Source organism: Rhinolophus sinicus, chromosome 16, assembly GCF_057876585.1.
Source record: "Rhinolophus sinicus isolate RSI-liver-muscle chromosome 16, RSI-T2T, whole genome shotgun sequence".
Taxonomy (NCBI): Eukaryota; Metazoa; Chordata; class Mammalia; order Chiroptera; family Rhinolophidae; genus Rhinolophus; species Rhinolophus sinicus.
Window position 1 is genome coordinate 45,417,708 of NC_142516.1, and position 21,932 is coordinate 45,439,639.

At 37.4% G+C, this 21,932-nt stretch overlaps 1 protein-coding gene across 1 annotated transcript in view; it reads right to left on the bottom strand.

The window, feature by feature from the left end:
- Positions 1-737: 737 nt before the first annotated feature.
- Positions 738-21,932, bottom strand: part of GDA (guanine deaminase) — a 67,931-nt gene continuing 46,736 nt past the window's right edge. The window contains exons 8-14 of the mRNA XM_019736678.3: positions 20,787-20,894; positions 19,076-19,173; positions 16,690-16,757; positions 10,100-10,246; positions 6,820-6,950; positions 5,630-5,657; positions 738-4,768 (exon numbers count right to left, since the gene is read on the bottom strand). Coding sequence (XP_019592237.2) covers positions 4,698-4,768; positions 5,630-5,657; positions 6,820-6,950; positions 10,100-10,246; positions 16,690-16,757; positions 19,076-19,173; positions 20,787-20,894 — 651 coding nt within the window. The 3' untranslated portion in view covers positions 738-4,697. The remainder of the gene's footprint in view (positions 4,769-5,629; positions 5,658-6,819; positions 6,951-10,099; positions 10,247-16,689; positions 16,758-19,075; positions 19,174-20,786; positions 20,895-21,932) is intronic.

Here is a 21,932-nt window from a genome sequence, read left to right on the forward strand (position 1 = left end):
TTTCCAAGTCAAGTTGTTGTCCTATCAATCTTAGTTGTGGAGGGTGCCGTTCAGCTTCAAGTTGTTGTCCTTTCAGTCTTAGTCATGGAGGGCGCAGCTCAGCTCCAGGTCCAGTTGCCAGTTGCTAGTTGCAGGGGGCGCAGCCCACCATCCCTTGCGGGAGTCGAACTGGCAACCTTGTGGTTGAGAGGATGTGCTCCAGCCATCTGAGCCATCTGGGAGCTCAGTGGCAGCTCAGCTCAAGGTGCCTTGTTCAATCTTAGTTGCATTATCCCTTGTGGGACTCGAGGAATTGAACTGGTAACCTTGTGGTTGAGAGCCCACTGGCCCATGTGGGAATCGAACCGGCAGCCTTCGGAGTTAGGAGCATGGAGCTCTAACCGCCTGAGCCACCAGGCTGGCCCCCATGTGAACTAATTCTTGATGGTAAAGTATACTTCTCACTCTGGTTTGTGGCTTAAAGTATGTGTGTGTGTGTGTGTGTGTGTGTGTGTGTGTGTGTGTGTGTATAATATTAGCTATGCTAACATCAAAATTGATAGCAATCTGATTGTAAAGGGCTGAACACTATAGCTTAATTTTTAAAAGCTATATATAGTGACTATCATAGGATGGAAGATACATGTTGGTCCACAGCTAAATATTCTATTCTGTTTTTTTTAAATTCATGTTAAAAGAACAGCATTGTAAGACTAATCCCCCTTCTATCAAACTGATAGAATTCACAACAACAAAAATGATGTAAACACAAAATCTCATTTATTTTTGTCTAAAGCACAAAGGAGCTCACTTGGCACCTGAACAATAAGCAAATCATACAAATATTGAGAAAACAATGTCCCCATGAACACACACACACACACACACACACACACACACACACACACACACACACACACATTTTTCAGAGCAGCAATCAGGAGTTTAACCACAATGTAAGGTGGTTTTCAATAAGAATGCTTTCTGACAGGCTTTCGAGTGGGAAAACAGGACGATTACTGCCACATAACATCTGGTAGTCAGTCACTTGAACCTCAGTCACTTCCCCGAGGAAAGCCATCATGGCATCTGTATTTAGTTGTCGTCATTGGCTTGTTCAACTTTTACATTTCACTAAATTTCGACTAGAGTTACAAACAAACTCCTCAACACTTGATCTCTCCCATTCAGGGCTGTGGGAGAAAAAGGCAGGAGGGGCTGGGCATGAAAACATGTATGGGGACCAATGCTAGGGTTTCCTAATAGTGTCCGTTCATTTGTGCACTTCTTTCCATGCTTCTTTTAGAGACATTAAAATGTGTCAGGGTTCAAAGTCATACCTAAACTGGCTAGAGAGATCGAAATTGCAAACTTCTCCTTTAAGCCTTCAGAAAAAACAAATCTTAAAAGTTCACAACAATCCACACTATTTAAAAATTATCTCACGACATTGCCCATGACACATTTCTTAGTCCACCTTTTAATCATTCAGAACACACTTTTTAAACATGTGAATGTTTCTGGCATCATTATCAACTATAAAAAATGGACAACAATGAAAAGACGTTCAGTAGGCTACAGAAGCATGCGATTCTGGGTATCTTCCATGTATAAAGCACAAGGTAGCACTGATCCAACATGCCTTCCAGCTTGCCTTTTAGGCTTTCCATATGTCTGGTTCTGAGATGAAAAACTTAAAAATAGGAAGAGTCTTGACGGGAGTGAAGACACAAAATATATTGTTGGATCTCGTACCCATTGTTTCCTCTCTGACATCTCAGCTGTAGCTGCCAACAGGGATATTCAAGGGCATACTTCAAAGTCAGCTAAACATAACAGGAGTGTTTTCCCACTGCTTTCCTTTCTTTACCACACAGTATTCTCATGGAAATACAAAAGAGAGTCAATGAGGTTCAATGCTAACAATATTAACTTAGTAAGACCTCCCCTCCACCTGTCATGAAGAAAGCTTGTTCCAAGATATTCTTTTGGACACTAAAACCTTCGAGAATTAAATCAGAGAAAAATCTGGGAGAATAAATAAGGGAGCAGGGTCTCCTTGGTCTCAGTTTAGGATAACTAGGACAGTCTCTCATGCCTTAATGCCATGTTTCACTCTCTTTTGAAAACTAAATTCACCTTAGCTGATTGGCCTGCTTTTGTGTTCCGATTGCAAAAATATTTTTTAAATGTATGCATCAATCCTACTGAATACGTTGTTACCTGCTAACGTGTATTTCATTAAAAATGCCATGAAACCTGAGGCAAATAGTACAAGGTGGGGTGAGGGAGCTGATAAAAAGTTTTCATTCCTTCTTTCCTGTCAGAGAGCAAAATGCTCAAACACAAGATGACAAATTGGGTTAGCTTGGAATACTGCCTCTCCACAATCAAAAAGACAACCAGCATTAGGCCATGGCAATGTCTCAAAGTGCAGAACATCTGGTTACATGTATGGCTAATACCTGCAGTACTGCAGAAAGCATATGCAACATTCAGGAACACAGCACTTGGAGAAATACAGCACTTAAGTTCTAAGTGATGCAGGGAGATCAAAGCACATGGAGACATTTCAACACATTTTATTTTTACTAGAAAAGATATTCAGGTCTTAACCTACCATCAAGGCTAACCGTAGTTTGACAGAGTGGTTGTATATGGCCGTTCTTCCTGCTTCTGATGCCACACTTATTTATATTTACTGCCTATGAGTCCTAAGTCTAAGTGGAAACTGATGTTCAACATCAAAGTGTACACCATTAAGGTAAAATGCAGGATCTTGCAAAGGCTGGGAACAGCTATTGCCTATCAGTGGATTTTGTACATCTCATCCAGACTCTTAAGCCCACTCATGTGGGCTAGACACCAGGTAACCATGTTTCTTTGGCACGGATTGGGACATAGGGCAGAAAACACTCGCCAGCACTATAGAAAAATGGGGAGAAATTTGGCGGAGATCTTTGACATGGATCAAGAACTAGGAATTCTGCAAAAACAACTACTGAGACTAGAAATTGGATTTATTGAGTTACTTAATATCCTAAAAAACTCTTGTCATTTTTTAAAAAAATAAGACCAAAAATGTGTTCTATCTTTAGTTCTAGTGTATACACAATCAAACCCAATCTAAAAGTGTTTCCTCCAGGGGACAAAAAAACAACACAACTGGATAAATTACTGCTCAATTAGTATGACTATATGAGAGTAAAATTTATAGTACAAGAAGTTTGTTCTTAGTTCTGTAAATATGAGTTAGCCATGTAACATAAAGTTCTCTACTATAAGGTAATAATGAGTCACACCTAAGCCCTAAACATGAGTGTTATATTAAGAAAATCTATTCCTTTTCCTTGTTAGATTATAGTATTTGAAATTAAACAAGAAAAATATAGTATTGAAATAACATTTGCATCAATACTGCTTAAGGATTTACCATAGTTATAATTTGTTTTTTATTCTAGGTTTTGGGAAATAATACTAATTAGTTAGGAAGCATAAAAATATTCTGCTTTAATATTCCTAGATGTCTAGTATAGATTAAGTCTTATTAATATAAACAGTAAGTGGGATATCTATATATTTTTCATTATAGCAAAATTCTAATATCCTGAAATCATTAGGAATTAATAGGACAATAGGATAAAATTGAAAAATAGAGTGCTTTCAATATATAGGGTTTAAAGATTTTTTAATATTTCTCTTAATAGGTTTTGTCCTTCAACTTTAAAGTTCTAACAGATTGATATTGGAGTATGAAATTTCCAGCGACTATGGGTTCTTGGGGAGAACAGGTCACTGCAATGAAACCCTTCCTTTTAGTATTGACAGCTCCTGAATGCCCAGCATTTGCCCCAATTTTATGAAGACTTCAGTCTACACAACAGTGGAGTATGGAATTTGTTTCTCTTCTAATAAAACTGAAGCAATAATAGCATCACACGGTTATATACTAAGGTGATTTAAAATACACAAAAATGCAACTATTTATGCCATGTAGTTATGTGAATAATATTCCTAAGAGAATTTAATTCTTTAATACCCAACTTCTGTGAAACACTTTGAAGCAGAAAGCTATAGTAAGAAAGAAAGTGGCATTCAATTTCTGACAATTCATCCCCAAAGACGGCAAAGCACAACAATAACACATCTCTGAAATGCAAATTCCATTAAGTGCAAATTTTCAGAACACAAAGTCAATCTAGAAACATGTTTTAAAACTCAACAAGTTCTCTTTCTAAATTAATATGCTCCGTATATAGTTTTCAAGCACAAACTGAAGTGATTTTCAGTGTTTGTTCATAGTCTAACTTTTTCTCCTTCATAAAAAGATATTCACTGGTTCATTTTCCATTTCCAATTTGCACATTTATTAGCTCAAAAATATCTGACCTCATAGGAATATCTTTTCTCTCCACATTTCCAAATATGAAATAGATTTGACTTAAATCTCAATGAGAACACCACTAGAAATAACATTCCCTTATGTTTGAGCTAAAAGTAAATCTGAACAGCTCAAAAGGGAGAAATTTTGAATCCTCCTAACCAGAGAGTTGCGAATTAGCGTAACTTCCTTCGATTTGTCAAGTGAATACTGTAACTAGACACAGAAAGAGAATCATCCCAAGAACAAGGTACTATTTCGACTTTCTAACTCCACCTGGGCACAAGGGAGATGCAGAACCACGTTATCCCAGGAGAACTCGTAGATGCTCAAGGCCTTAGACTGAGCTTGAAAAGGGAACCACTTGCTTTCCGCCCACATACACCTCCTCAATATTTCGGTCATCTCCTGAAAGAACAATCAGAGAATCATTCATAAAATGCTGTGTGTCAGTAAGTATTTTAATTGCTACTGGGAGAGAGTTAAAAGCAAAGCACACTTCTAAGTGTGCCTTTGTTCTCTCAGATTGTTAATCATCTGGACAGGGAGATACGGTAAATAGAAGATCCTGCATCACGTTTGAGAATTGGGGTCTGAATTCTGTACTTAAGGCAGAAGTCACATAAAGTTGAGTCAATCCTCCATTACTGGCCTTTCAGCTGAAGTGAGTGGTTTGCATTTCCAATTCCTATGGTAAAGGAGATGCTTATCTTTACACCCCAGAAACACAGTCAGCAAGGTGCGATGAAGGGCCAGAAAGAACTGAGCTCCACAAGAAATACCACATGTGTCTCTCCCATCTCAAGTTCACTCAGGACTCAGAGCTCAGTTAACGGAGTGGGAGGCAGAGTAGAACCTTCTGCATTATTTACTTCTCTCACTCAGTGAATACATGAAAAAGCATGTGTGGCAAGACTCCACCACATACTTATCACAAGTACAACATGGTAGGACAGGCTGGGGGGCAGAGAATGAGTGTTGGAGGAAGAGACACGAGGATCTCTTCCCCTTGGCCTGCCATTCCTCAGTTTAGGATTTATGACTGATGTTCTAGAGAAGCATGCACGCTTCAAATAGTGCCTTTAAATATTGTGCCACAAATGTGCTCCATGCTGAGGAATGCAAAAAAAAAAAAAAAAAAAAAAAAAAAAAATCAAGGCAAATGAGCATACACAGGGTTTAATATATGATATCATAAATGCAGAGAGCCCTACCCAAGAAAGAGACAACGAAGATTTTATTTAGCACAGGAAATATATTTCTACCTACCTACATAGAGGAACTTCTGGATAATAGCCTAAAATGGAAAATAAAGGTAATAATAAGAAAGAATATTTTATGCATTTAGGAAAGTAAATTCATAGCCAATAGTGGTTGGCAAACCCAGAAATATAAATTCATTTCTCAATGGCAAAATCTACTTTTATTAATGAAAAAGAAATGGTCTTTTGCTTAAAAAAATACTGGCTAATAACAAATTATTATCTATTGCCTGAAAGTTCTTGGTATACAACCTTGAAATCTTTAGAAGTAAAAGTGTCATATAAATTAAATAAATTAATTTAATAAAATAATTCAAATATTTTATGAGGTGTATAATATAAGAAAAATGACTGGATGAATGGGAATGAGCTCTATTCCCAGAAATTCACCCTAATACAGGAGGAAAAGAATAAATAATATAAAAATAAATGGTATCAACTTCAAATAATCCAGGATCTTTCTTCTAGAAAACTTCAATATGTTATAGTTAGTATCACATTTACTTTCACAAGTGGATCAATTTATAAATGGTAATTAATTTCTTTAGAAAAGCTCAACATCTTATAAAGAATTATTATTAAAGTAAGAAGAACCAATTTATTTTATATGTAGGAAATCATTTTATAATAAGAATAAAGTATTAAAACTCATTTTCCTATAATTAAGGAAATCAGTGTAACATTGTGGTCAAGAGCCCAGACTCTGGAAGTCAGAAAGTCCGGGGCTGAAATCCCAATTCTGTCTACTAATTAGTAATCACTAGCCATGAGTCCTTAGGTGAATCATTTAACCTTCCTTAAGCTCCACTGACCGATAAATTACATGGCAATATCAACAGCACCCACCTCTCATAAGGATAGTTTTGATGATTAAACAAAAATGATGCGTATGAAAGTGCTTAATGCCAGGCCACCTAACACATAGCAAGTGTATTCAATAAATGCTAGCTCTATTATGGCTTCTTATAAGCAAATACATTCAAATATACAAATATAGTAAAAATACAAGTATTTTGTTAGTACCATTATTGCTCACATTATTGTCATGAAATTATAATAACTTAAAGAACCTAGCTTTCCTTTTAAGATTCTCCTTCATTCCATTAAAATGTCTGAATTTCTATTTTTTTTCTACAGGGAAGCTATTATGACTACTTCATGAAATAAATCCCTTTTGATTAACTTTCTTTTACTTACCTCAGAAATATCACCAACAAAATCCCCACAAAACAGGTCAATGGGAGAGTCGGATGCTTTGGGGTTGATCAAGAGGGCATCAAATTCCTTGCCCACTTCAAAGTTTCCAATCTCTTTATCCAGCCCCAGGGCTACAGGGTGGAATAAATTAATAAACAGTCAGTATTTCAAGCCATCAGACCATGCATATGTCCCAGTTTGCAAGGACAGAATCAGTCAACACGTCACTAGAAAAAAATTAGTATTTTAATAGTGAAGCAGAAAAGCTCTCTCATTCCAACAGGTTATAAGACTTCAACTTATAGAAAGTGAGAAAGTACAGGGAAAGCAAAATCTGAGAATAAAAAGTTCCCTTTATCACTGAGACCATAATTCTGATGGTGTCTCTATTTCAGTTCTATCAGTGTATACTTCACAGTCCAGCTGGTCTATGATTTTCGTTCATCCCTCTGAGAAACATGACAATTGACATATCATTCTTCTTTTCGCCTCCTATTCTCCCCTCAACACTCCAAGTCCTTTTCTTGCCCTTTTTGTTCTTCTTGTTCTATGAAATAGCTGACGAGATCTATTTTCATGGCAGAGAAATGAACCTTGAGTAAATAAAATAATTACCCTTTTGCATATTTGCCAATGCAGGTATATATCCATCGTATGTTCCTTAGTTTAAATCTTTTGAATAGAAAAAGAATTACTTTGGAAAATAAATAGATCCTCATAACTAGTCCCAATCCTTTTGAAAGCAGACCTATTTCTTTGTAACCTCAAAGACTTTCTGGTAGTCAGAGAAGAATGGTTTTCTAAAACAGGGCATAGGTCAATAACGTCCATTGACTCGATCCATCTCATAGACAGAATTGATGTTCCATGAATATTGGATGCCGAGAAAGAACATCTTTCATTTTTATGGTTGAGTTTCAAAAGAAGGGGGTGGTTGGCTTCCCTGGTCAATGAGGGTGTTAAATGTAAAGCTCCTTAAAGCCTGTAATTTGAGTAAAGTGTACACGACCAAGGAAGTAAATGGAAGCATGCATAAAAGGGAGAGTAAACTGGAATGCAGCATTATTTATTTGAATTGTTACATGTGTTTGTTTTGTTCTTTTGCTGCCAGGATATAGTCCAATGTGAAAATATTGGATTGCATATCCCTGTTAGACAATATCTGGTATATTATATTTTTATGTATGGATATCCAGAACTCTTTTGACAATGCTCTAAGCCTTGACTTAGAAATCCCACTTATTCTTAGAAGGTTATTTAAAGGGTAACTCTTTTATTCTCAGAAAAGAAAGCCTTTCCAGCGAAATAATTCTTACAGGAAGATGGGTGCAAAAATAATTAGAAGTGTTAAAAGCAGTTGGGTGACTTCTACTAATTGTGTGGGGAAGGATTGAATGTAATAGAAAATCACTGGAAATTCTCTCCTCCTTCACCGATTACACTCTACTTCTTTTTGCCCTCGACAAAAAAGCATGACAGATATGAGTTTTTAATTACTGTATTCAACATAAAATTGTGTGTTTAATAGGCCAGATAACCAGGTTCATTTGCCAGAGTTTGATAATATATATAAACTAATGGAGCAATTTGTTATAATAGAACCTGGAGAGTTCAGGCATAAACTCACCAAAAAAGACACAATTACTTTTAGTGAATTTGTAAATTGATCTAAATTCAGATTATTGCAAAGAGGATCCAGCTGAGCTGGTAAGCAACTCCAATGCATTTCAGGGAATACAGTTTTGCTGCCTTTGGAGCAAACGTTGGCTCTGTGAAGGTGGTTTATGCACATGTCGAACATGAAGTGTGGCAAGCCAGGAAGATGCCACACTTCAAACAGGGATCCATCCATCTCATTGCACTCAGACTCTTGTAGAGACACAAGTTAAGGAGAAGAAATTCCATAACAGTAAGCCCAGAGGCCCAGAAAATAGATTTGAAAGCTACACAGCAAGGTAGCAATGATTTGGTAAGCACCCCTTGCCAGCTTGATCAGCCACAGGATGAAGCAACTCAGAGAGAGTCTAGAATAAAAAACAACAACAGTAAAAAAACACTATTTAAATACAACTCATTTGCACCTTGAAAATAAGATGGTTGGCCAAATGCTTGGACTCAGATGCACAAACTCAGTGGGGATGGGGATGGGGAATGTCATACTTGTTAAAAGAATGAGTGACTTAAAATGAGAAACTTTAAATGAAATCCTAAGGCTTAGGGAAATGCAAAGAGCATGATCTCTACTTGTTTTTCTTACAAGGTTCTTTACGGTATTCATCATAGCCTAAAATATTCAAAGAAGAGCCAGGAAGTTTCTCTTCCCAGGTTACTCTTGGTCTCCATCATCCTCCATTTCTAAGACTCAGGTATCCATCATAAATCTAGGTATATATCGATATCTGTCTCCGTATCTATATTTTTATTTCTCACTGGCTACCTAAGGGTTCATGCTATGTTCACTATCATCCATCCAGATTATACCACAATACTAAAGTGACTGAAAGCAATACAATTACCAATTTCTATTTTTTCCATAAAAATACAGTTACATGTGAGAACTGGGGAAAGCTCATGAACAATATTTGCATATCAACCAACTATGTTTTTATATCTTTCTCCGTTTAAAGAGACTTGGATAATTAGTGTACTTAAATATATAAACAAAATGCATAGTCTAAGCTGGGATTCAGATAGGAAGGTATCACAGTGGAAGGGTAAGAACTTGTATGCTGGCAACAGATTTTCTGATTTCAGGGCACTCTATATCTTGACAGCTATGTAAGCCTCCCTCAGGTACCATATTGGTAAAAAGGAATTAATAACGGTGGTTGTGAATAACAACATACGTAAAGTATGTTGCATAGTGCCTATCACGTGGTAAGAACTCAGTAAGTCTTGGCTATTACTTTTATTATCATCATCATCACCATCATCATGACTCAGGCCAATAGAGAGCGTGTTACTTGACTCAATGGAAAACTGATTATTTTAAAAAACTTGTCATGTGTGTGACCAATGCAAATACCCATTAAAACAATTAATATGATAATTCTATATTGAACATCTCTTGTGCCAAAGACAGAGAGCTTGCTGAAAGAATGATGCCTCCACTACATGCATGAACATGTACTTGACTTGCTAAGTTTGGGGTATGCCATGTGAGATGCAACAAAATCTTGGATGCCTGCTGATGCCACTAACATATACCTTTATACTGCACCCAAAGACACAGATTGGTATGGTTGTACATTGTTAGAGAGAGAAGTAAAATGGTTATTACCTTGGCTGCCTCCAAGAGTAGCTAGTCTGAAGACCTCTTTGAGGGTGAGGCTTTTTGTATTTATCTTATTTATTGCAAGGATATTGGAAACCATCACTGCTTTTCTGATTGCATCAAACATGGAAGATGAATAACCACCAGCCACATCTATGGTAGATAAAACAAAGACAAACAGTAACCTTATGAGATAAATGGAATATTAAGTATATAAGGTTGGCGTTTTCTTGTGTGTGTGTGTTTGCGTTTTTTGTTGTTTTTTTTAGTGACAAATATTTAGTCTTTAATATACTTCAGAGAAAAGATCTTATCGATAAACATAGAATAGACACAGACTAACATTTACAGAAATTCAAAACCTGCAGTTAGTATCAAATGTACACCTGTACTAGTTTCCTAGTGCTGCTGCAAGAAATTACCAAAAAATCTGTGGCTTAAAACAGCAGAAATTTAATCTCTCAGAGCTTTGGAGGCAGAAGTCTTCAAGTGTTGGCAGAGCCACGATCCCTATAAAGGCTCTAGGGAAAGGCTCTTTTCTCACTTCTTCTATTTTCTAGTGGCTCCTGGTGTTCCTTGGCTTGTGGCGTAGAACTCAAATATCTGCCTCCATCTTCAAATGGCCTTCTTCACTCTGGGTCTTTATGTGTCTCTCATTGTATGTCTCTTATCAGAAATTCATCATTGGATTTTGGACCCACACTAATTGAGAATGATTTCATCTTGAGATCCTTACCTTAATTATATCTGCAAAGACCTTTATTCAAAATAAGGTCATATTTACATATTATAGGTAGACATCTTTTGGGGGTGAGGGGGGTACGCAGTTCAACCCAGTACAGTATGCATAAATGGTTAATAAAGTTAAGAGAAGAAACTATTATCTCTGAATATTCCCTAAACTTTCACGGAAATTGGTCAAATATGCCTGCCTAGTTCTAAAGATAATTTAGATAACATAATATGAAATTTAAAATAAGCTCACAGTTCTATGCTCTAAAAATCTGTCGTACCTCTATTTTAATTCAGATGGGAACTTTGGGAATTAAAAAGGCACTTCTTTATGACAATTTTAGAGAAAGATATTTTAGAATGAACTGATACATTCTGGAAAATAATTACAATAAATGAGCAATGCTGATGTAGACAGTTTTATATGTATGTTAGCATCATCAGATGAGGAATGAGATTTTTAATCATTTAAAAAATGATGTCCCTCATAATCCTTAAATTGACATATTACCATTGACAAGAACAAATATAGGAGTTATTAAATGAGTTTGTATAAATAAATGTCAAGTAAGTTACCATGTTTTACTAGAGGAAAAGTATAGCCAAAAAAATACACTTTATACTTCAAGGATTCTTTCTATCATTTCTAAGTAGATACATAATTCTAAGTGCCTACATATATTGCAAAAGTAATAATAATAGCTTATTAAGTAATAATGCTAGATTGCAGTTCAATTTTATGTTCAACTATCTTGCATGTCCTTAGATAAACTTGCATGAAATTTTTTTCAGAAAATGCTTTCCTTTAACCAGAACAGTTAAGATCATCCACTTCCTTAACCAGTTTTATTACATCTACTTAAGTTACTAGGCCATTTTAGTAATCATCTAGTAAACCTTCTTTTACCATAGCATCAAACTAAGAAAACAAATAAGATTTGGGAATAACACTTTGGATTTGGGAAAATACTTTGTCCACTGCCGTTTCTTTATTGCCTGAACAAAGAAAATGTGAAATATATAGGCAAAATGAAAATGTTATCACTATATGGTATGGAAACATGTAAAAATTGAATATATATTTAAAAGTTTGTGCATAAACACTGGAAAGAAACAGAAAAACAAAAGCAATGCCATTAGGATCATGTGAATACGGAAGATTTAAATACTCGAGTTATAATAACAGGTTTTGTAAAATATGACAGAAAGTAGTATTTTTCTCAATATCTCATCAAAACTATCCACGTAGAAAGAGTAAGAATAGATTAGGAAGCAATGCTATGAAATTTGTTGAGAAATTTTTGAGCTGTCTTATTATATTGCTGCCTTAAATGATGATTTAATCATCCTATATTCTCTCAGTTGTCATGTTAATAAAGTAACTGCCAACAAAGGAACAATATCGTGCAGATCAAAGAATGACCCCTGGACCACACATCCCGTGGTATTTAGTCAAGCTTTTCTTCCAGGGATTTCCATTGTGATAGTAACTTCCTGATCCCTGCCCTGCCTCAGTGGCTTCTCTTGCCTCTGCAACACATTTAAAGCAGGGAGAATCCCTACTTTAGCATATAACAAGAGGCATTGCGATGGAGTCAAAAAAGAAATAACGAATGTCATGTTTTACTGACCTAGTTTTAAACTGTGGATCTGGAGCTTTTTTGCTTTGTTGACATTTGGTCAGTTACTTAGTACTTGTAAACCTCAATTTTCTCAGAAAACAGGAATAACATCATCTATCTTAACAGTTGCTGAAAAAATCCAATTAAGTAACATAAATGCTGGGGAAATGAGGACCAAAGGGTAGAAGCTGCATGGGGGAATGGTGGAGAAAAATTGGATGCATTTTCCCAGAAAATCTATCCCCAACTCTGTGCCCCTCTACCAGCATGAAAAAGAATGGCACTATCATTTGCTTACCAGAGTCAACATAAGGACAAACAAACCAGACAGGAGTAAAAACTTGAGCCAGAGGGCAATGAAAAGATAAAAGGAAATTATTTTATATGTGTGTTCATTTCTTATGTATTCATTCATCAACCGTCATTTACCGAGCCTTCTCTGTGCCTGATTCATTTAAACACTCATAAATAGAACTTATGGGCTCCATAGGAGCTAACTATATAGTGGTGGAGAAAGAAAAGAGACATAAAAAAAACCAACATTAACTCTAAACTGTGTTCGGTTAGCGACAGAGTAGATGGAGGTGGGAAGCCTCTTTAGACGGGATGGTCAGAAAAGACCTCTTTAAGACAATGACACTTAACCTAACACGGGAATGAGAAGAACTCAGCAATGCACAGACAGGCATAAAGGGTATTCCAGGCAGAGGGGCAGGATACACAAAGGTCCTTTGGTAGAAGGGAGGATGACCCAGAGGGCATTTAAAGATAGCCAGTGTGGGGAGGAGAAAGTAGTGGGAGATGAAACTGGGAGGTGGACGGCATCACACCTTGCAGGGCTTTGTTGTCCTTGTAAGGAGGTTTGCATCCTCAAAATCCCACTGAAGGGTGGTAAGCAGGAGGGGGTAAAATGGTTGGATTTTCACTGTGATTCTTTGGAAAAGAGAAGCCAGAATTAGAAGGGCCGAGGATGAATATGAGACCAATTAGGTAGCTAGTGCAGGAATTTAGGCAAGCAACAATGGCAGCTTCCATCGGCTGGTAGTGGCTGACAGAGAGAAAGAGGATATATTCAGGCAATAGTAAGAAGTCATGAGATTGGGCGTTGTACTCACTTAGACATGGGGGAGAGGTAAGGCCACAGAGGGCCCCAAAGACAATGGCCAAATTTCTACTTTGAGAAACTGAATTCTCTTGAAAAGGAGAGCCATTTAAGAGAACCAGGCTTAAATGTGTTTGGGGGTATAACGAACTTCGGAGTTTCTGTGAGGAGGGGACAAAGAGGAGGGAGAAACGAAGCAATTGCAAATGCAGGTTTGGAATTCAAAGAGGAGTCTGAGCTGGAGAGCTGAGTCATCTGCAACACGTAATCATGTGAAGCCAAGGTTGAGGATGAAGTCTCCTAAGAACAGGATAAAGTAAAAAGAGGAGAGAGCCCAGGACTGAGCCCTGAGGAGAGCTTTTGAATGGCCAAGGAGAGGAGAAAGGGCCTTCCGAGAAGAGAAAGAAGGGCTGGCAACAGGAAGAAGGGAAATGAGAACAGTGTGGTTTCACTGAATCCAAGATAAGACTGTTTGGACAAAGGACAGAGTAGTCAAGCATGGCAAATACTGCTCAGAAGTCCAATATAAGATCAGACTGGTGTCCTTTGGAGCTGGCAGCAGACGAGATCACAGTGGTTAAAAGCCCAGGGGAAAAAGGTCAAGGATAGTTACCATGGAGGGTGAGGCGAGAAGCCTACCTGAAGTGGGTGGAGGAATGGAAAAGTGCCTACAAAGTGGTAGCAGTGTGGGTACCCATTCTTCGAAGCAGTTTTGCTGTGTAGGGATGTAGAAAGGTGGGACAGGAACCAGAGCAAGTGTGTGATTAAGAGAGATATGTTTTTTCATTCCTTTGCTTAAGAGATCCGAAGATACTAGAGAATATTTATTTATATGCTGACAGGAATAATCCAGTAGGGAGGAGATAACAATGAATGGTGAAGGGGAGTCAGTGGCCCAAGTAATTAATTTATTAAGATACTGGAAGAGGGAGAGAATACAGAACACACCTCAGGGTATTTTGGGGTTTGCCTTAAATTGGAGGAGAGCCTTTGAGGGCGGGGGACTGTTATGAATAAAGCTGGTATAAACTTCCCTGCACAACTCTTGTTGCAAACAAACATAAGTGTTCATGTCTCTAGGGTACATATACCCCAAAATGGAATTTCTGGTTCATTTTTACACGTATATTTAACTTTAGAAGAAACTGCCAAACAGTTCTCCAAAGTGGTTGTAGCATTTACCCTCCATCCAGTTGTGAATGATAATCTACATGCTGCTTCTTGTTTGTTTGTTTGTTCTTTTCTCAGTCCTCCTCTCATTTGAAAAATTTCCTTTTCCATCACAACTTGTGGTCTTTTCAAAGTGCCATGTCTTCTTGTACTCCAAGGGTGATGGTCATTTTCTGAACTTTTCTTCTGGATCCTGAAGAAGATCGCTTGCAGAAATGTGCTCATCTTTTTATACTTTATGAGACCGCTTTCTCTTGTTCTGCAATATTTGTGTTAAGCTCTGTGTGGGTTTCCCCTATCTAACACTTGAGCAAGTCCAGATCCACCTACACTCATTATAGATATGATAAATGACCCACTCTTGGACGTACTCTCTGTCCATAGCATCAGGTTAAATAATTTTCTAAAGTCCATAAGTAAAGGACAAGTTGATACACAAAAGTAATGTTTAAGAAATAGTGGAGCATAGGGTAGCTACTGCGACAGAGACTATGTAAAGTTCAACAGCATTGTCCAACTTAATAAGCAAATACACCACATTGAATCAAACTTTTGGTCAATAAACCAACATTGCTCTTTCTCTGTTAAGCCAATTTTTATCGACTAATACAATGTACCAAGTATGTGCTAACTACTTCATATGGATTTTTTTTTCCATTTGAGCCTCAAAACAAGCTTGCAAGATAGACATTGTCATAATTGTTGTTGTTACCGAAATTAGGAAATGAAGCCTTAGAAAATTAATTTGTTCAACATCTTACAGCTAGTTAAGTGACAGAGCTTTAAGTAATTGTTTTTGGTCATGGCTATACAACCCAAAGTCAAGAACTGGAAGTCATGTGATGCATTTAAATCACAGAGCCCAAACTAGAAAGTTTGGAAAGAATACCTATCTGATTTTTGCATGTCTGCTAAATTTTTCATTAATTGACTAAAGTGTGTAATAAAACCTCTTGGCCATTTTTTCTTTTCTAATAATGCTTTTCTGGGGAGGTGAAATAACTGGTTTTCAGCCTTAATACCTGTGTCCATATCCAAGTATTACACCTATTTTAAAGACATTAATAAATCTTTTTGTATTATTGTGTAATTGTGTATCTTATCAGTGAATTCCTCGGTATAAAAGTAACGGTGACTTGCAGAAAATGATGAAAACCATCAGTCAACATGCAAACATCCTGATGCTCTTAAATATCAGGAAGACAAATGCATCAAGAACCAAAAATGAGTCCTTGTGACTCACAACCACTTTTTGTTTTTTTAGTTCATTCACACAGACTCACAGCGGATATGCCCAGATATTTGGGCCTGACGCACACTTTCCAAGTGAGTAGCATGGCACACACTCAGGAAAAACAATTAAAATGTACTGTGACAAAAGAGACATCACTAATTCACCAGCCACAAAGAATGTCCTTCAGCCTAGCAAATATCAGACTGCCCATGGGAATGGAATCTCATTTTGTTAACGCTGCTTAAAAGCAGAGCAAGTTCTCAACATAACTCAGAGTTCTCAATGCCGGCATAGATGAAATTTGTGTTCACTACAGCAAGGTCAGATCATTTTCTTTTGAGACAGTATTTGTGATCACACCGTTATCGAGAACTACAAAGATACAAATCCAAACTATTAAAGCCTAGCCAGGATAAAACAAAAGAGGGGAAAAAATCAAGGCCTTTTTAAAAAGAATCTCTAAAACACTTTAGAAGGGCTTATCTGTTATAGTCTAGTCTGAACTATAAATGTGAGTAAAAGCTTTCAGGAAGTTAGTGACATCAAAATGTCTTCCTTTACATACATCTTCCTATGGCTTCCAAACCCACCATTTTATTAGCTCAAGATATTACTACCAGATAATAAAACCAAACATTTTTTTTTAACATAGAACTGGAATCTGAAAATTAGTCACATTAAAAGTGATGCACTTAATCAGTCACTTTGCTATAGCTCCAAATGGCAAACTACTAACCTGTACCCAGCCCTATTTTCACTTCATGTTTCAGGACTTCCAGCACATTGAGAAAGCCGCTGCAGAGCCTGTTGAGAGAGAAAATGGTCAGAACAAGGAGACCGAGTGGTTCCAACAAGAGAAGGACGCTAACAGTAATGATGGTGATGTCACTGACATGGGGTTTCCTTTCACATCGGCTCTTATGCTGCCACAAACACATCAGCCCAATCAGATCATCTAAGTCCTGCAGTAAAAAGGGATCATAAAGGAACTTGAGTCCTGGGGCTAAGGTTAATCTTAGCAGGATATAAAGAAGCACGAGCAAGAAGAAGAAGCAGGGGGTCATGTGTAAGGAAAAATTAATGAAGAAATTAAATCTGGTAAAAGTCTTCCCAGTTTTTAATATATTTTTAACCAATCCATCCTTCTATGTTAGGAAGTAGAAATTATAAAGCATTGCCTTTCCACTCAATTTGGAACCATCTGTTACCTTGAATGACTAGCAATGTGCAAGATCCAAAAAGGGGGGTATAACAGGAAACGGGGGTGCAGACTGGTGAGTGAAGGCCTGAGTTCAAACACTGCCATTGAGGACAGCTGCCACTGGGAGAGATGGTTCCTGAGCTGAATTCTAGACCTCGTGACCCTGAGCTTAACAGATGTGCCCCCTTTCTAAAGAAACAAAACTAAAGCAATCCTGAAAAGATGCAAAGATCAAAGAGGTCTGCTCCAAGATGCACATAACTATAATTTTCAATGCCCCAACATACATGCAGTAAAGCTCTCTAAGTTGTTAAAGAAAGAGTAGCAATGACCATTTAAACAGAAATATATCCATAAATAAATTTAACTTCAACCCTCAATTTGCAAAACTGGATCATGTTTTAATTTAGATGTTACAGAACTAATTGAAGGGATGTTAAATCCTTCCCCTACCTGGCCATTAGACTATAATAAGGTCGCTAAGCTGTACATAGGCAAGATCCCTGGTCATGTGTGACCAACCTGTCCGAAAAACTAGAAGCCTCTGGAAACTCTTAAAACACTCCAGAAACAAATCGCCGAGACTCTTGTGCCTTTCCCATACTGCCACTAACACATCACTTTCTCATTCACAAAGTCCCTGTACTCTAACTTCCAGGACTTCCACTTCTTTGCCTGGGGCTCTCTTCAGCTGCTATAGCCTGCTCTGTCCTTGTTTGGGGAAGGTCGGGAGCTCCAGGGAATCGATGCCTCTTCACCCCCACCCAGCAATCCTCCAATAACTGATGGGTGTTTGGATGTAACTATCCCTGCTCTCCACCCCTTGGGCAGGATGACGTTGAGGTCTGCTTCATACACTGGCTCCCTGAATTTTCCCAAAGGATTAAATTCCAGGAGCCCACAGTGGTACCTTGGCTAATGATGCATTCTTGACGTCCTTCCCTTCTCTGTCTCACCCCGTTTAAGGTGTTTCCTGAGATCACCTCCCAAATAAACTACTTGTATGTCAATCCTTGTCTTATGATCTGTTTGTGCAAGAACTCAAAACAAGAGAACACAAAGTAACCCTCAAACAAACCCTAAAATCTAGCAAGCTAAATAAATCTGTTGGATGAATATGTAAACAATCCATCCCAACCTACTTCTAAGAGGTAGGAGCGCTACTCTGGGTTGACCAGCACCAGAAATGAAAGCTCCTTTCTGTATCTAGTCCTGGAGCATGGATCCTTAACCTAGCATCATGGGACCTATGGATTCCCTGAAATTAGATGCAGCATTTTTATATTTTTGGATTTATTTCTGAAGATACAAGCCATAACTTTCACCTGATTTACTTATGGATATATTACCATTCAAAATGTTAAGAACCAATCATAAATAAACCTTTGGCTTTCTGGTGAGCTACCAGAGGACAAGGTCCCTTCCACGTGAGCTGACTTCCTGTCAGATCCAGCAGTGTGACATATACTGTAGGGTGTTTTCTTCCAGTAGCACTACACCATTTCTACTAGTTTGTACGTTTCCAGTGTGTGTATAACACAGAGTAATGGGAAGTCAGCAGCCTCTCCTTGGAATACCTGGCTGACTTACGTGCCCTTTCAGTCCTTAGCTGTAAATTCTGAATGCTCTTGGTTTTGAACTCTTTCTATCGTATTTCTAATTTCCTGTTTTGTGCAAACTCAGAAATTTTAAGAGATGTGGCTGTCTTCAAATGCATGCTCTGCAAAAAATGTCCTGTTACGTGCTCTCTTTCTCCCCATTACAGCACACGTGCACCTCTGTCTATCTGGTTCCCATCCCAATCAAACATAACTATAGAAGAGAGATACTGGAGGAATGATTGAGAAAACAAAGGTATTTGTTTTCTGCTAATTTGCAACTCAGACGTTCATAACCTATCAATCAATTATTGCCGACTTACGATAGGTTAGAATTGGGACAATGCGAGATCGATGCTCCTCGGTCCCTGAATATATCCAGTTCTTCTGCGGAAAGATAGCAGCCATGCGCCATCACTGTCTGAAGAGAAGAGAGTCCTATATGGAGTTTACCACTTACAAATGTTTACATTAGTCTTCATTCACGAGACATTATAGGTACAGATAGAAGCTGTGACTTGTCTGTTAGCATCTTCACAAGAACATTTATGATTACATGTCTGTATCAATCACTCTTTACAAGTCACATCTCAAAAAGGCCTGTAAAAAAATTGGATCACAAAAGTCTCAGCAAATTTGTGCATCTTGGCTCTTTCTTGTTTTCATCTATAAAGTAAGGAGGGTTGGTACAGGTGATCTACAACACAGGATATCCATCCAGTTTGAACATATTGATTCCTTCAGCTCCACTTTAGAAAATAACCAAGTTACTTTCTTTTCTAAGTCTAGTGAGCAACTGGTGGGGTTGTACCTGTTCCTATTCTAATCAGAACTTTCTAGAAGTCAGCTTTCCTTTCTCAGAACACAGAAGCTATGGAAATGATCCTGGAAAGAGCTGTTCTTTATTTCTGCTCCTAGCTACCTATAGGAAGCAATGCTTTTGGTACATATAACCAAATACACTTTAGTTATTTCATCACCTATATTTACATTTTCATTAAAAGTAGGAAATGTAATATCTTATAAGCACACATTCAAAAGGTAAAACTGATCCAAGAAGGCAGGCAACTGCGCACAACAGAGACTTCTCTTACTTTTCAGTCTTGGTAATATTTGTGGGTTTTCCTGAATAAGACTTTTTCAGAACTGTTTGTCCCTCCTTTCTCCCTTGGGGGGCATGGTTCAGTGGCCACAGAATTATTATTAAAATACAATTTTCCTTACCTCTGTGCAAATGAAATTAACATGCAAATTGAAGGTTAATTTATTAATCATATGGAAATACATGTAATGGAGGAGGAAGATGAAGGTTTACAAGATTTATGCAGAATATTAACCTTTCAAATTAATCATATTCACATCTCCATTCACATTGCCACTAAGAATTCACTGGCTGCAGTCGTTCAATTCTCCATGCTGTTTGTACATTTCATTGAAGGCCAAGGAGTATATTTTTCTAATGAGGTCTCTCCACACTCACATTAATTTTAATTAACTAAAAATTATTTAATTATAAAAATAACACATACTCATTTTTTTAAAAAGCAATCTTAAGAGTGTTTAAAAATAAAAAGTGAAAAACCCTGCTGCTTTTTCCCTCAGGAAGAATAGCTCATTCTTTGTAAATGTTGGATAAAATTCTGATTATGGATGTTCTATAATCTAAAAATCCCTCACGATAGCCATGTTTTAACTTTTGTATATTATTAACATTCCTATTCACATTCCTTACAGAATGGATCCTTAGAAATGATCTGCTAACTCAAAGGAAAGCACATTTACATTTTAATAGACACTTCAATATGTCCTGGACCAAATGACTTTCGCACTCGCAATGAAGCTTTTCGATGTATTTACTGGGATGAAACTTCAGGCGCATTTTTTTGCAATGTACACATACTCACCTGCACACTTGGAGCTTTACTCTAGTTTGGGGAATGCACCTGTCATAGAGGTCTGAAGAGTCCTACTGAGATTTTCACATTTAGATATATGCCCTGCTTCACACAGGTTATGTCATGATATGCAATTTACCTTATTTGTCAGAAGATTGTTTTTATCATACACATCTGTATAGTGTTTATAACCAGGGTGTAACTTTTTCACAGATTCAATTTCATCAAGAGTTTCACTTACATGACTCTGCAAGAAAAGAAATAATATTTTCAAGTTTTTAATGTAAAATACCATTAGAAATTATACTTCCTACCCCCAAATGATATGGATGGTTTCTACTTGCCTGTGTGAGGCACCACATAGAAAGACAATGAAGATTGTACATGTGCCTTATTTAAAACAATTCTGTATCATGTATATAACATATATATGACAAAGAAACTATGAGTAGGTAATTACACAAACATGTAATATTTTACCCATATAATGTTCTTCCAAAAAAAGTCTTTTCAAATTCCAAACTATAGCAAGAAGAAACAAAAACAAACAGTATTCCTTGAAGACTTAAGAGTCTAGCTATTTATGACCACCTACCTCCTTTGGTGGTTGTTTAAGAAAAGAGTTCAGTGGCCATCAAAAGAACAAATAGCATGGGTCACTCATAAGAAAATTGGAATTTGAACAAAGAGAGCTGAATTTTAGCTCAAGTTCTGACCCTACTTAGGTGTCTTAGGACAAGTTAGTTCTTTCCTTTGGGGCTCCATTTGCTTCTCTCTCAAATAAAAAGATTGGACTAGATGAGTGATTTTCCAAATTATTTTAACTTTGGAAATGTTATTCTGATAAAAATTCATAGAAATCCAGCTGCCTCTCAGAAGGAAGTAGAGTTGGGACTCTGGGACCTTGTCCCCATTCTGTCCCCCTTTTTGCCTTCCAGAATGAGTTCTTCTGCAGAAAACAGTTGGAAAATAACTGAGCAAGACAACCCTGCAGTCACCAAGAAAGAGCCCATAGGAATCCACATTCAAGCAAAACAAGTGAGGCCTGGCCCCCACACGAATTTTTCTCCAGAGCACCACGAAAGGTGAGAGGGCATAAAGTGTTTTTGAGACACAGCACTTTAAGTGTAACCACACCAATCCCTCGCCTAAAATAAAAATCATTTCAGACCAACTGGTGGTGAATATATATTATGGGAAGTAACTCACGAGCAAGTTACCACTTCCAAAAATGGCAACGCTGGTTCCCTCTGCCCATGAGGTAGAGTATGCATAAATAAAAGAA